We start from the raw sequence: 14523 nt of genomic DNA on the forward strand, positions 1-14523 counted from the left end.
GGTATGGTTCACAATGTTACCCTGAGACCAAAAATTCAAAATTACCACTGGTTGAAAAAAGTTGCCAATCTCAGCCTGAATATATATTGTCCAGATTCTGTCAAATTGGGCCCATGAGTTTAAACTTCAAACACAAAGAGTAAACTTTGAGTAGAACAACTAGCAACAAAAACATTACAAATGAAATTGGAAGGAATAATTGGTTGGATTAAGATTGCCAATAACTACAGTTTTTTATATACTTTTGTTTTACCACATGGGTGACAATGACATTTTGAATCACTCCATGATTAGTGACTTGACTTATTTTCCCCTAATCAGGGTGCATTTTGTTTTCTTTTGTCACATATGAATTTGACCGAAATTGGAAGGGAAAATTGAATTGGAATGAGATTGCCAAAAACTTTAACACCAAGTGACCAATTTTTTTTTTTTTTTTTGGAATACTCCGGACCATTCTGATCTTTTGTGACTTGGCTTACATTGAAATTTGAATAGTCCGCCCCAGTAGTTTTCCTTTTCCCCCTAATATCTTAGTAATCAGGGTATTTCAGGGTGTATTTGTTCTCTTTAATTATATTTAGTTGGAAGAGTATTCTAATGTTGGACTCATGTAAAATGTATTGTAGTTGAAGAGATTGGAGTTGAAGTTAAAGCAGTTTGCAGAAGTGGAGACTTACCTAATGAAAGAATGTGAACAAGTGGAGAAGACAAGGCAAAGGATGATTGCTGAACGTACCCGTCTTATATCAACCCGGTTTGGACCTGCGGGAGTCACTCCACCTATAAACTTAGCAGGTGTAGGTCCTTCTATGGCCAATAATAATACTGGTAACAATAGGCAACAAATTATGTCACCATCAGCTTCCCAGCCAAGCGTATCCGGGTACAGCAACAACCAACCAGTCCATTCTCACATGCCTTTCATGCCACAGCAATCCATGCTAGGGTTAGGACCGAGGATGCCCTTGTCATCCATACAAGCCTCCTCATCAGCTCCAAATGCCATGTTTAATTCCTCAGGGACTGGTCGTCCGACACTAAATCATCCGATGCTGAGGCCTGTACCAGGTACTAGCTCTGGTTTAGGTTGAAAGAAATCAGGATTTAAGTTGGGGCTTCTAATGTTATTTCCTTTTGGTCGTTGCTATCTGCACTGAAATCGAAAGGAAGGGATAAAGGATAAAATAGATGTAATTCATTCATGATCACTTTGTAGTGTTATTCTATATAGGAATATCTTCGGCAGTTTGTAGGCCCTGTATGTGCATACCGTAATTCTTAAAATTGATTCAGTCCAGAAGAACTGTGTTCTCAAAATGAGGCCATTTTCTCGTTTTCCATATTTTCTGGTTCATAAGAGTAATTTACAACCCTGAACTTGGCAGTATGTCCATAAGCTTGGTATGCCTGCCTGATGAAGATTTTAGATAAATGGAAATATTAAAGTGTATTCCAAAGTTTTCATAGTACATTACTTTTGTCCCAGTTTATTGAAGGAGACGCTGATGCAACTTAAAGGAAATATGGGATCCTATATATCCTAGGACTTCGTCATTGAATCAAGGATATGAGGGGTGGCAATGACGTACAAATCATCCCTTTTCTTACATGCTGCTCCCCATCTCTCAGTCATGTCTAGATCATCTGGTTTGATCCCATTAGCAAGTTTCCAATCAAAGTGGTAGAGCAACTGGAAAAGAGCTAGCTCAATCACTGCATTGGCAAATGACATGCCCGGACATCTTCTTCGACCGGACCCGAAGGGAATGAGCTCAAAGTCACTCCCTCTAAAGTCCATTTTGGCAGTCATTGAGTCATTTAAGAACCTCTCTGGCTTGAAAGAATCAGCATCACCACCCCATTGTTCCGGATCTCTAGCCAGAGCCCATACGTTGATGATTGCTTTCGTTTTCGCAGGCAATACATATCCATCGATTTCACATCTTTCCCTTGATTCTCTTGGGAGCAAGGGGATAGGAGGGTGCAACCGTAGAGTTTCTTTCACAATTGACTTCAAGTAATCCATTTTGTGCTGGGCATTGATATCTTCATATGTAAGGAACGCTGATTGCCGCACCTCAGCTTGGGCCTTCTTCATTACTCTCGGATTTTTCAACAACTCTGACATTGCCCAAGTTAGGGTTGTAGCTGTTGTGTCACTTCCCGCCGTGAAGATTTCCTGCATGTTAGATATCCGAGTATATATAAGGTCTTCAGAAACTATTCGAATCGTTTTAGCGAGCTAGTATATATACAGTATGCATGTCGAGTATATATAAGGTCTTCAGAAACTATACATCATGTATGCATGTATATAAAGCTAACAACATACCATGACGACATCTTTGATCTGACCAGTTGTCAATTTGAAATCAAGCTTAGTATTTGACTCGTGGTGTTTTAGAAGTACGTCGACTAGATCTTCTTCCTCTTGATGATCATCGTTATGATCAAATCCTCCTGCTGGTTTATCATCATCCTTGATTGATCTTTTCCTCTTATGATCATCGATGATACTGTCAAGTACCACTCCAAGCTTGTCTAGCGCCTTTCTCATGGCCGGTATGGTTCCAGTAACCAAACAAAGAAATCGAAGTGAAGGAAACAAATCAGGTATGCCAAACCCTCCAAATAGTTTCATTGCTTCATCGAGCACTGCTATGAACTCCGTTTGATGTTTGCACTTGTTTCCAAATGCTGCCCTCGATATTATGCCGTTTGTCAAGAGCATGCTCTCCTCGCTGAAATTTATGGATGATGATTTTGATGATGAGGAGGAAATGGATGCAACAAAGTTGTTTACCTCTTCTTCTCTTATGAACCGAAATGCCCGCACATGCTTAGAGCTTAATAATTCGGAAACAATAATCTTGCGCACCTCTCTCCAGAAATCTCCATAAGGAGCAAAGGCAATGCTTCCTCCGCCAAAAGTTAAGGATTCAGCGTACAAAGACGGAGGCCTCTGAGAAAAATTGATCTCATGAGTCTTCAACACCTCTAGGGCTGCTTTGCTGGATGAAATTATAGTAGCCTCCGACTGACCTAGTTTCAGGTGAATAATGGGTCCATGTTTCCTGGCTAGGTCTCTCAATGCGTAGTGTGGCAGTGGATGACCAGCCAACTGAAGCAAGTTTCCTAGAATAGGCAGTTTCCATGGCCCTGGGGGTGACTTGAGGACTTGGCTTCTGCCTAAATATCTGGAACAACTCTTCCAAAAGATAAACGCTAGGATTAAGAGGAGGAGATGAGCTGAAAGAGGAAGGTCTTTGATGGGTAGTGTTTGTGACCACATCTTGGATACACAAAAGAAAAAGCTCTTAATTTGATTGATGATTTGTTCAGAGCTAGCTAGCTAGAAGTTTATATAGGAATTTGAGTACTGTATAATACATTGGAGCTGAAACATAGTTAATTACTTCACTGTTTCCCGATAAAGACAATAACGACTTTATGTTTCTCTAATCAGCATTTCAGAAGGATTGGAAGTGGTTATCATTGCACGTATACAGATCCGATTCTTCCGCAACACTGCTGGCGGGCATTATTTCCGGGATGTTCTTCTTGAGATGCAATCAAAGTAGGTGGAAGAACGATCGATAACGATAACGAGATTTTTTTTTGCTTGAATGATCATTCTGTACATGTAGTTTAATAATTCTTAATTAAGATAAACTAATAGACTCCAACAAAATTTTGTTCATAAGATTTGTAGCCATGCCAGTGCCCATACGTACGTTGATGATGACTGCTTTATGCAGTAATGGATGAGTGGATCTGTATACAAAAGTGATGGCAGAACTAGATCAAGATGTGACCAGAATGGTTTTCGAAAACTAAACTATGGTGTAGAGTAGTACCACGATGGCCACATTCAATAGAATCGTTATTCTTTCCGATTTAATAAGTACCTTGAACCCAAGAAAGCTGGAGGAATCGATCAGATGTGGGTCTGATTAGTCATACAGATAAGAAACTTTACCAGCATATATACTTCATCAAAATGTCGATGGTCTGGAGGTGTACACCAAGGAAGGCATGATCCTCATCCTCTGCCATCATCCTTCCTGTTTATATCTAGTGATGTATTTCAGGTATGCATATGCATTCAAAACCCTAGATATTATGAACTTAGAATTGTCACGAATCTATATAATTGGCCATATGTAAACAATAAGTTGTATATTAGATCACATTTATAGACTATCTCTTAAAAGTCTTGGTGGTAATTACTTTGTGGCTTAATTTAGGCTTGGAGCAACGATAGAATAAGAGCCTGTAGACACAGTCTCTCCCTCAGTCACATAAAAGAGGATGAGGTAAGATACTCATTGGGGCTCTTTTCACTCAAACAAGGAATCACGCACATTCCCGAGGAGCTAGCTTGTGGACGATGAACAACCCTTGAGATACAAGCCATTGGGTCAAATTGAGTACATTCAAGCATAAAGTCCAGGAGTTGAGTGTACCCTCAAGGCATTTTGTGGAGTTTGATTTTCTCTTTATTTCTGGTTTCTTCTTTTTCCAATTATATACGACACTAATGGGGATTAGTGAATAACGTTAGTGCTTACATTTGTACCATCTCTATGATCAAGTCTTCACCAAAAAAAAAAAATCTCTGTGATCAATGAATCGATCAATGAATCAATCTGTGTAAGAGTGTTAGAAGTTTGAAGCAATAATAATCTTCATACTACTTGAAACTTGAAAGAGGAGCAATAGACATCCCAACAAATTGCGGGCAGAGAGCATGAGATCGATTGAGGAACCAACTAAAAAATCCAATTGAGAAACATAATAGGCCTAAACTACTCTAACCCAAAAACTAAACCGAGAATTCATCAAATTTAAAAACAAAATTAAATAAAACATAGAATTCATCAAAGTGATCAAACCATCTTGTCATGGACCAGATTATCATCTTCACAATCTTTCACTTGAGGAGTTCCCAGTTGTGATGAAATACTCGAAATATTCATCGGATACTGAGTGTACGACATAGGCTTATGTATTAGTTGTGCATAGTGGCTCATGGAGGAACCTGGAACGCTATTGAACATCATCATTTTCTCGGCAGGAGATTGGACCATCTGATTTTCTTCACTTGGATCATAGTAGGTTCTTGGATATCCCATCAACGGATTAGCCATCATTGAATTCAAATCTGAATCATATTGAAATATTTGAGAATAGTTAGTAGGTTGATCAATTGAGAAGGGCATTTGCATATCCATCATTCCCACATAGCTAGGCTTGTGATCCTCATATTCACCAAGGTAGTGTGCATAATTGTGCATGTGGTTAGAGAGCTTTTGGCTAGTAACATCACCAACATCGTTTCCACCTAGCTGCAACGTCCGTGGTGCCCTCACATTATTCAGTGTTCTCTTCCCATATTCAATCTTTTGATCCAACACATTGACAAGCTCTTCCAGTTGTTCTTCTGAAAACTCATTGATGCGGTCGTCCCACGTAGGGTACTTGGCCTCATACATATCACTCTTCAATTTGGAGACTTTGGCATCCATCTTGCCCTTTTGCTCATGCAACCAATCCGACAAGTTGTAGGTTTTGGTGGCTGGTTTGTTGTTGAGCTTGAACTTTTCAATAATGCGATTAACCTCATCTGGGTTTTGTGGCCAGGTGTGGAGTTCTGCAGGTCGCCGATCAGACTGTTTTGGACCATAGATTATCAAGCACATATCTACACCGCAAAGGGTTGAAAACTCGTAAGCTTTCTTGAGAATGCCCTTCTTTCTCTTTTGGAACGTTATTCTGCGAGATCTCTCATCGGCAATGAGTTGCATGTTCAGTTTTCCACCACCTCGACCCATGATTCTGATCCAAAGAGAGGGACAAAGTACCTATAAAGATAAACATATGAAAACCTCAAAACCTTGACTATAAAGAACTTAACAAACCCTTGAAAAAGCTTCAATTGCATAACACAAACCCTATAAGAACTAGCTAGGAACATAGTATTCGAAACCATAAGACCGTTTAGAAGTCTATGACAGTTGAAAGTCAGGATAAAACCCCAAACATTATATTCAAGAGAATTGATGAAAAGTAAAGAAACGAGAATATACGTACACTGAAATGAAAACCGATTCAGAGATCGTTGCGTCCTGTATCTTTATATCTTATCGCATAATTGCCATACTAGATGAAGAACATAAAGAGAGAATAATACCTTCTTTAGGTCAGACGACAAAATATAAAAGTATGCGTATTGACTTAAAGAAAAATGGTCTCCTCTTTTCTTGTTATTTTCTTTCTCATCTTTTCTGATCGCTATTAAAATCTAAATTTTTTGTGTTCCCACCTATTCGGGTCTATAATGATAAGAAAATCAATTAATATGAAAGAAATTAACCTGATTTTTCTTAAACTGGATTCAATCACTTAAGAGGATCAAGGAAATTTTGATTCTCTTTAATGAAGTCATGAAGGAGCTTCTGACCAATTAACCTAATTGCTAATTAGCCAGTGAAGAGACATCTAAAATCATAAATTTGACGCATAGTAATTTGTGGATCTAGTTGATATATATATTGAACCACATGATCGATCAACTAGATATATACCATCTAGGAAAGGAAATATTTTCAAACTAGACAAATTATTTTCAAATGTGAAGACATTCGAATCCCTACATATATTATAATTTTGTTTCTTTTTTCTAGATGACAAATAAACAAAAAAAAAATAAACAAAAAAAAAATAAAACAAAAAAAAAAAACTAGTCTAAGTATTATGATCGTTCTTGAAGCAATACCACTTCTGCATGTATTTAAAATAATAATAATTGTGATACCTCTTCTTCCGGTGATAGCCGCGTGGTCTGTAGTCTGTACCTCGGCTAATTGCTTTGCAGGTTTCGGCGATACACTGGTGGAGATTTGGTCGGAAGCTTGGTGCCTGTATGGGTCGTGTGCGCGACACCAACCAGTCTAGGGTTTTTATTCAGTTGGTTAATTATCTTGGTATTTTCCGTCGGGATCGGACTTTTATATATTTATTTTTGTGGGAGTGCATGAGAAGTGAAACAACTCAATTCGAACTTGTTATAGGGTTTAGGGTTTTGTGTAGCTCGGGAATTTATTTTTTTCCTTAAATTATGAAAAAGGGGAGTTTATCCTTTGTCATTCATCCATAAAATTGAAGAGAAATTTTAAATACACACCCCTAATATCTTAATACACACCCCTTACTTAATACACCACATATTTAGTTTTTCATTTTAGTATTATACTTAATACACATCCCAGACTACCTAAAATGCCATTAATTTATGAAATATTCTATTATTTAATATAATCAATATATATACTATTTGGTACCACTTTTTACATATTATTTCATCTAATTTTTGCTAGAAATTTTTGGTTATCATTGTTCAATTTATAATCAAATGATTATTGTTATATCTGAACTCTAAATCACCAATACAAGTTTTCAAGATTCACAAGCTACTCTAAATCACCAATACAAGTTTTCAAAATTCACAAGCTAGTAGAACTGCAGAAGTACAGTAGCTATTAAACATAGCTAGTTATTCGATAAAACATGTCATGATAAAGATGCAGTACATGACAATATGATCTGCAAGATCAAACTAAAGCTGATATAGAATAAAAAAAAAGAAAAAAAAGAAAAAGAAAAAAGACAACCCAAATGAATTATGGAGAAAAGTTGGGGTTAGGAGAGAAGTACGTGTTTTCGACGATTTTAGGGTAGAAGATGTTGAAAAGAATACTTCTATCGTGATTTTTTTTTTAATAATATATGTTTGTTTTGGTCATTTAGGTTACTTATAAAATCTTAATAGAAACATAAAATAATAGAGGTGTGTATTAAGAGATTAGGAGTGTGTATTTAAAATTTCTCAAAATTGAAATCGATCGAGTCAAAAATAAAGAAAACGAAAAAGGGGAACATATGATAAATAATATGAGAAGTAATAAATACATGTTAGATGTTACATTCACTAACTTACCAGACATGCAAAGATATATAAGATCCCCCACACAGGTTGATCAACATATATGTAAGTAATTGGCAACAAAACACTGAAATACAAGGGTTTGCATTGGATAATCCACTACTAATTGTAGATGCTCATCTAAATGGATAATCCTCTATTCTGGTAGAGGAATGTGTGCCAAATCCTCTCTGAAAGGTACAGGAAGTCCATGCGTGTTGGTCGTGAGGTGATCCCATGTACCTGCTTTCACTTGGATTTGGGAACCGCACCCAGATCGTTCTTGTTGGCTAAATGAATGTTTCAACGAACACTATCTTGTCTGACAGTTAAATATGAGTATATATGTATGATTTCATCAATGATTATATATGATCACATTTGCAACAGTGAAAAAGTAGGACGTATGTTATTTAGTTATGGTATTCTCCAATACCCAAATACATATGAACAACCATGCATAAAGCTACATTCGCTATTTAAGAAAACAGAAGAGAGCTCTGCTACTTGTTTAAGAGCACATTTTGATGACTTTGCTTCTAACTGTCACAATATAACTGGCAACAAAACCCTGATATATTAAGGGTTTACATCTCAACTCTAATTGAAGTTTCAGCATTGCAGCTAAGCTGATCGATCTTGGATAACCAACTATTCTGGTAGAGGAATGTCAGCCAAATCCTCTCTGAAAGGTACAGGAGGTCCATGCGTGTTGGTGATCCCACTTTCCATTTCGATTTGAGCGGCCGGGTCGTTCTTTGTTGGCTCAATGAAAGTTACAACAGTGTCTTTTCTTACAGTCAAGTAAATGACTGCAACGATGTAAATGGCCATCAAGGGGAACACCAAGATCCCAATAAACACAGTTGCAACTTTGGGGAGACTGCTGTGAATTATCCACCCCACGAAGCCTGTGCTGAGGTAGTAGATGTTGATTCCTATGATCCCCATTCCTAGAATCCATGACATAACAATGATCTGCATCACACACAAAAAAAAAATACATGAATACATGAATTTTATCGTAACTTGTTACAGCAATATAGCTTGATATACATTGTTGCCTAAAACTTGATCTTGTTATAAGTCAAAAATCTGTAGTCTATACATTAACACACAGACGATGGAGGTGGAAAAGATTAGCGTTCTAACCAACTAGAGCTTAGTTATGAAATGAAACTAATAGTTATTTGCAGTGCATACTCGAGCTCAATGAATCTCATAATTAAAGAAAATAACTACTCACGTAGATTGAATTCTTGTGAGGTCCCATCTTAGTAGCGCTACTGCTAAATTTGAGGAGTGGGATCAAAGCAAAGGGAAGTTCAAAAGATAGTATCATCTGCAAATTTCAGTAAATTAGCTCATTTTTTCTGAAATATATATATGCATGTAAAAAAGGAAAATTGTCTGTATAATTGTAATGAATCACTATGACGAACCGATGCAATGATAATGAGTCTCCCTGCTCCTGAAGCCCCACCGATGATGGAAACGATGAGACTAGGTGTAATGGCAATGCACCTAGTCATCAAATTTCTAGTCCATTTTTTCATCTTGATGTCCAAGAATCCCTGCAAACACCATTGATTTTACATCATTAAGAAAAAAATTAAGTCATTCACCTAATAAACATGTAGGTTCAGTACATAACAAATGTATAACCTGCATGACAAATTGTCCTGCGTAAGTGCCTGTAATGGTTGAGCTTTGTCCTGAGGCTAATAATGCAACAGCATATATGACTTTGCTTGACTTTCCCAACACATTCTGTGAGATTGAAAAGTAGATTAGCAATTTGGTCTATATAATGACATGGAAATCATTGATGCATGTATGAGAGATTTTCACCTGGAGAAGAAAGGAAGCATTGTTGAGTGTAAGATCGCTACATGTTTTAGAATCATTGTCAGAGAGGTTATCTGCGAAGCAAACGGTTCCGGACACAGAGATAATGGCAACATTGATTAAGAATGCTACGAATAATGCAAATCCACTTTCTATTAAGAAATATCGACATGCATCCTGCAGTTAGAACATCATTAAGTTAGTAATCGATTACAGTTTTGTACGTGCAATGAAGATTAAGGAAAGCTCATCGGTATTTTATGGGGTTTACATTGATGCCACGGACAGAGTTTGGGACTTTCCTTGAAAGCACAAGAGCAGAGTGGAGAAACAGATTGTGGCTGGAGAAATTAAACAAACATAAAGAGTTGTTAATTGTGATTAAACACTTGATAGCTTAACATACCTAATATTTAAAAGGATCATATATTACGACCAGATATAATAAGAGAAATGTGCTTACGGCATGACAAGGGCACCCAAGAGGGCTATGGCGTCACCGGTGGCTCCTTGGCCGCTGAGCTTGGGGACAAACATTCCTTCGACCACACCGGATGCAGGAGGCTTCACAAAACCCATTTCACCAAAGAAACAGGCTGCCATTACAAACACCAGTACTGCTATCAGCATTTCCAGCTTCCTTATCTGCCCAATGCAATTTTAGTTCAGCGACAAAAATTAATATATTGACGGTATCTTAACCTAATAAACTATAGAGTATACGTACCGATTAATAGTAAAAGATTATTGGACTCATTATTGACAACAAGCTCAAAGAACTGTTCAAACGTATTAAGGATCAAAGTTGTATCTAAATTTACTCGAAATTGATTAGGCAGAGCATTCAAATGGATAATGTTTTTTTTTTAGAGTTTCACCAACTATCCCTTGCTAGTTGCTGTTATTATATCATAAGATTCATTTTGTCCAAAACTAATAGTTTCTCTTGATGTACTAGGACTAAAATATGGATAAGATCTCTCCTTTGTGAGGATAAGTACAGCATTAGGTATAAGTACAGTATGATCCTGCAAATGATAAGACTGAAGCTTGATTTGATAAATGATAATGTAGCTAATAATCAATGAATTAATTACCCCATATCTCTGCAGGCCAAGAAGAAGGAGAGTACTTAAACCAGTGATTAGTACTCCACTCCAAACTGGAATGTTGAACAGTATATTTAGAGCAAACGCTGTGCCAATCACTGCATATATACATGCCAAAATTAAGAATTATCCACGGAAATCAAGCTTACAAATTGATCATTTATCTTATATGTATGCACTGTATATCTAATCTTATAGAGAACCAAAGTCTGTAGGTCTCTTTCTTAATTTCCATTATATATTTCACTTATTAATATGAAATGAATATGTAAGTATGAATTACCTTCGGGTATATCAGCAGCTATGACAGCAACCTCTGCAAGCAACCAGAGACAGTATCTCACAAATGATGGGTACTCCGCCTTGCATAGTTCCGACAAATGTTTGCCTGAAAGTTTTAAGAAAGAGTATGCTTAGTAAAAATGAAAGAAGGTAATTAAACAGTAGAAATTATTTATAATATTGAGTTTAATACTTAAACATAAAACCTAACAGGTTGGACCTATTTGCTTAAGCTCGTTTTATATATCACATTGTTTGTGCCGTTACCTGTGCTCACGCCAAGGTTTGCTGCCAGAGATTGGATTATGAGAGCGAAGATCAATCCAATGAGTATCACCCAAAGCAGCTGATCATCAAGACACATAGCACAATGATATTAGACCGCTGCTTAATTTTAACCTTCTCCTTTGCATGTTTACAATTTAGACATTGAGCAAAGACAAGTATATAAAAGATCCTTTTAGCCTTTTAAGATTCATTTTCTTTTTAAATATTGTGAAGTATCTTTGTTTGAACCGAAACTGCTGGCACAACGTTGGATATAGAAGATGAAGAATATTGTCATAGTAAATTACACATTTGATATTTACTATGAATCTATTACATTATCACATGCATGTGGACAGTGTATGCGAAAAATTGTTATTGGATATGTGAGTCAATATTAAGATTAAGTGTATTACATATTGGGGTGAAAAATACTAGCTAGTCATCATAAATTCAGGATTTAGATTGTATATTTTTCTTCCAAACCATAATTTTAAAACAAAAAAAGAACCACAGTAATGATAACATGATAAACAATAATTTGTCAAACATATCCGTCGGTATTGCCCATGAATGGGATTATGATGTTAAACAATCCAGTCAGAAATGATGTAATTAACTTTGAAAATAAGAACTGATGATGTAAATTTGTAAAGGCTGAATCATGGCTCTTATACATATATGTGGATCATATTTTTACCTCGTATCGGTGATTTGCTCCAGCTTGCAGATCAGTTTCCACTGTAAGATGATTCCATATAAGCAAATTTGTTGTCCATATATAAACATAGAAAGCAAGATATCTATACTCGATCCTCTATATATACGTACAAGAAAAGGACTGAAATGCAAAAGTAGAGCGAGACTTACAGTTGCCAGGATCAAGGTAAGCCAAGGAGACTAGAAACCCAGGCCCTACATGTTCCATAAACTTCCTCCATCCAGGCTTCTAATCATGGATAACATGAAACATCCTCAGAAGTCAGATAGCTTGTTATAACTCATCATACACAAGAATCAAACAAGGAAATGAATTCGATTCCAAGCACGCAAGAAAAATGATGTGAAAGATATATATGAAGATCGATGAAGACCTTATTTTCAGGATCATCATGGTGGTCGTCAAACTGTTTGATATTGGAGGGTGGTGGTGTTCCAGCCGCATATATGCGGTTGCTTCCACGCTCACCAACACCTATTTTCTGTTGCTGGCTCTCCATCTCTCTCTTTTCCTGATATATTTGTAGCTCTGTAGCAAGAAGAAGCTAGCTAGAGAGAGCTAGTTGTACTAGAGCTGAGTAGTGATGCTTGAATGGAGTGAGGAGATAGAGGGGTGGATTGTGCATGAATTTATAATGCTGGGAGTTGGGAGATGTAGTCATCAAGCAGTGAAGCCACAACAAATTCATGACTCCTAATCAAGACAAGTGAGCAGTCTCCTTTCTTCTTCTTCTATTCCGTCTTTGTCCATGTGGCATAAACGACGAGCCCCTTATTGGATATTTGTTTTCCATTCCTTTTAAATTATTAGTATCTAATTTATATTCTTTGTTCCAAACTTATTATGATTTCTAGAGTTAATTCGATCGGAATCGTCTTATGAAACTGGCTAACTTCAAACACGCCTCTTATATGAAGTAACTGCCTTTCCCTCTCGCGAATATTTGAAGATGTTTGAAAGCTGGTATATATGTTGGTATCTATTGTTTTCCAGATCAGATGGTGACGAAAAAGACTATACTTTTTTTTAACTTCATATCATGATTGATATACAAAACGGTGTGGGATATTGCTTCAAAAATGGTCATTTGATCCGTAACTATAACTTGCAAGCTTCAAACATAAGTACTAACGTGCCTCACGCCCATGTATTTTCATTTTCTTATCTAGGTCACCAGCATAGAAAGATCGAAAATCATCTTACTGAGATACAAGACCAGTTGATTTGAACGCGATCATTAATCAGTTGATTAATTTGTACACAAACCCAGTTGATTTACTCCGACTGCCTTCTTTATGCTTTATAATTAGTTTTGATTTAATTTTCTATCGCTATAGAATATACTACTACTACCCAAGATTCTTGGAGAGTTTACTATTTATACAATGGTTCATCATCTCACATTTTTAAATTTGTAACAATATCATATTCTCTCGACTACGTGCTGTTTAAAATATTGTAGTGTATCAGTCTATCCTAGAGTTTCAGAGAGTGATAGCTTGTTAGAAACAAATGGAGACCATGGAGCCATATGGAGGTCATCAGTGGATCGGAAACCATTCAACTGGAATTCAGCACAAGGTAGCGAAAATTACTTATGGCACTATAATTAGCTAGTCTTCGTTGTAGTTAAAGGCTGGGCATTTAAAACTGAAATGTCAATCCCGTTTCGAAAATGGGCGGCACGAGACGAGCTTGAAGTTGAAAATGTGTTGTCCCATCCCGTTTTGCAAAATGGGACAGGCTTCAAGATTAACATTTTGAATCCCGTAAGACCCGACCCATCTCGATTCTCATATTAATTTTTTACGTACATAAAAGATTAGTAATATTGCTAACGAGGATCGAGATGGAGTATAGGAATCTAATCCTCAAAAAAGATAGGAACATGAAATTCTCATTATCTTATTACAAGGATTAGGGTGGGTACAAAGAAGGGGAATGAAACAGGGTATGTGTATGATATTTCAATCTCCTTGCTCTACCCTCCTTATTGTCATCCATACCTCCCATTTCTATCTTGTTGGTCCTCTCTATCCCTCTCTCTCTTTCTCTCACAACTTCATCATCCTGCTGTCACTCTTGTTCACTCCCCTCTCTCACAAGCTCTATCACTCTTGCTCAGTCCCCTGTCTCACCTTTCTTTCTCACTCTCACTTGGTGATCAGTCGGCTTCTCTTTAATTTCAAAGTCCACGCGAGGGTTCAAATTAAAGATGGCAATATCAGCTATAAGCAATCTACAACATCACCACCACAACAGTATCATCCAGCCACCACCAGCTTAGCAGATCGAGACAACCGCCCTAT

At 37.0% G+C, this 14523-nt stretch overlaps 3 protein-coding genes across 3 annotated transcripts in view; 1 reads left to right on the forward strand and 2 right to left on the reverse strand.

The window, feature by feature from the left end:
- LOC101291009 (SWI/SNF complex subunit SWI3C-like) overlaps nucleotides 1–1351 on the forward strand; it is a 6918-nt gene extending 5567 nt beyond the window's left edge. The window contains exon 9 of the mRNA XM_004290850.1: nucleotides 630–1351. Within this exon, the coding sequence (XP_004290898.1) occupies nucleotides 630–1094 (465 nt within the window). The 3' untranslated portion in view covers nucleotides 1095–1351. The remainder of the gene's footprint in view (nucleotides 1–629) is intronic.
- Nucleotides 1352–1543: 192 nt separating this feature from the next.
- Nucleotides 1544–3295, reverse strand: LOC101306012 (premnaspirodiene oxygenase-like). The gene is made up of 2 exons (XM_004292665.1): nucleotides 2336–3295; nucleotides 1544–2182 (listed from the first exon to the last, which is right to left on the reverse strand). The coding sequence occupies exons 1-2, from the start codon at nucleotides 3293–3295 to the stop codon at nucleotides 1544–1546; spliced, it is 1599 nt and encodes a 532-aa protein (XP_004292713.1).
- Nucleotides 3296–8370: 5075 nt separating this feature from the next.
- LOC101291299 (metal transporter Nramp5-like) lies at nucleotides 8371–12812 on the reverse strand. Its single transcript, XM_004290851.1, has 13 exons — nucleotides 12588–12812; nucleotides 12364–12442; nucleotides 12194–12234; nucleotides 11494–11572; nucleotides 11228–11332; nucleotides 10933–11042; nucleotides 10299–10480; nucleotides 10107–10176; nucleotides 9839–10012; nucleotides 9653–9757; nucleotides 9430–9561; nucleotides 9234–9329; nucleotides 8371–8965 (listed from the first exon to the last, which is right to left on the reverse strand). Exons 1-13 carry the CDS (start codon nucleotides 12711–12713, stop codon nucleotides 8639–8641), a joined length of 1626 nt encoding a protein of 541 aa, XP_004290899.1. The 5' UTR covers nucleotides 12714–12812; the 3' UTR covers nucleotides 8371–8638.
- Between the last annotated feature and the right edge of the window lie 1711 nt (nucleotides 12813–14523).

The sequence above is a fragment of the Fragaria vesca genome, linkage group LG2, assembly GCF_000184155.1.
Source record: "Fragaria vesca subsp. vesca linkage group LG2, FraVesHawaii_1.0, whole genome shotgun sequence".
In the NCBI taxonomy this organism is placed as follows: domain Eukaryota; kingdom Viridiplantae; phylum Streptophyta; class Magnoliopsida; order Rosales; family Rosaceae; genus Fragaria; species Fragaria vesca.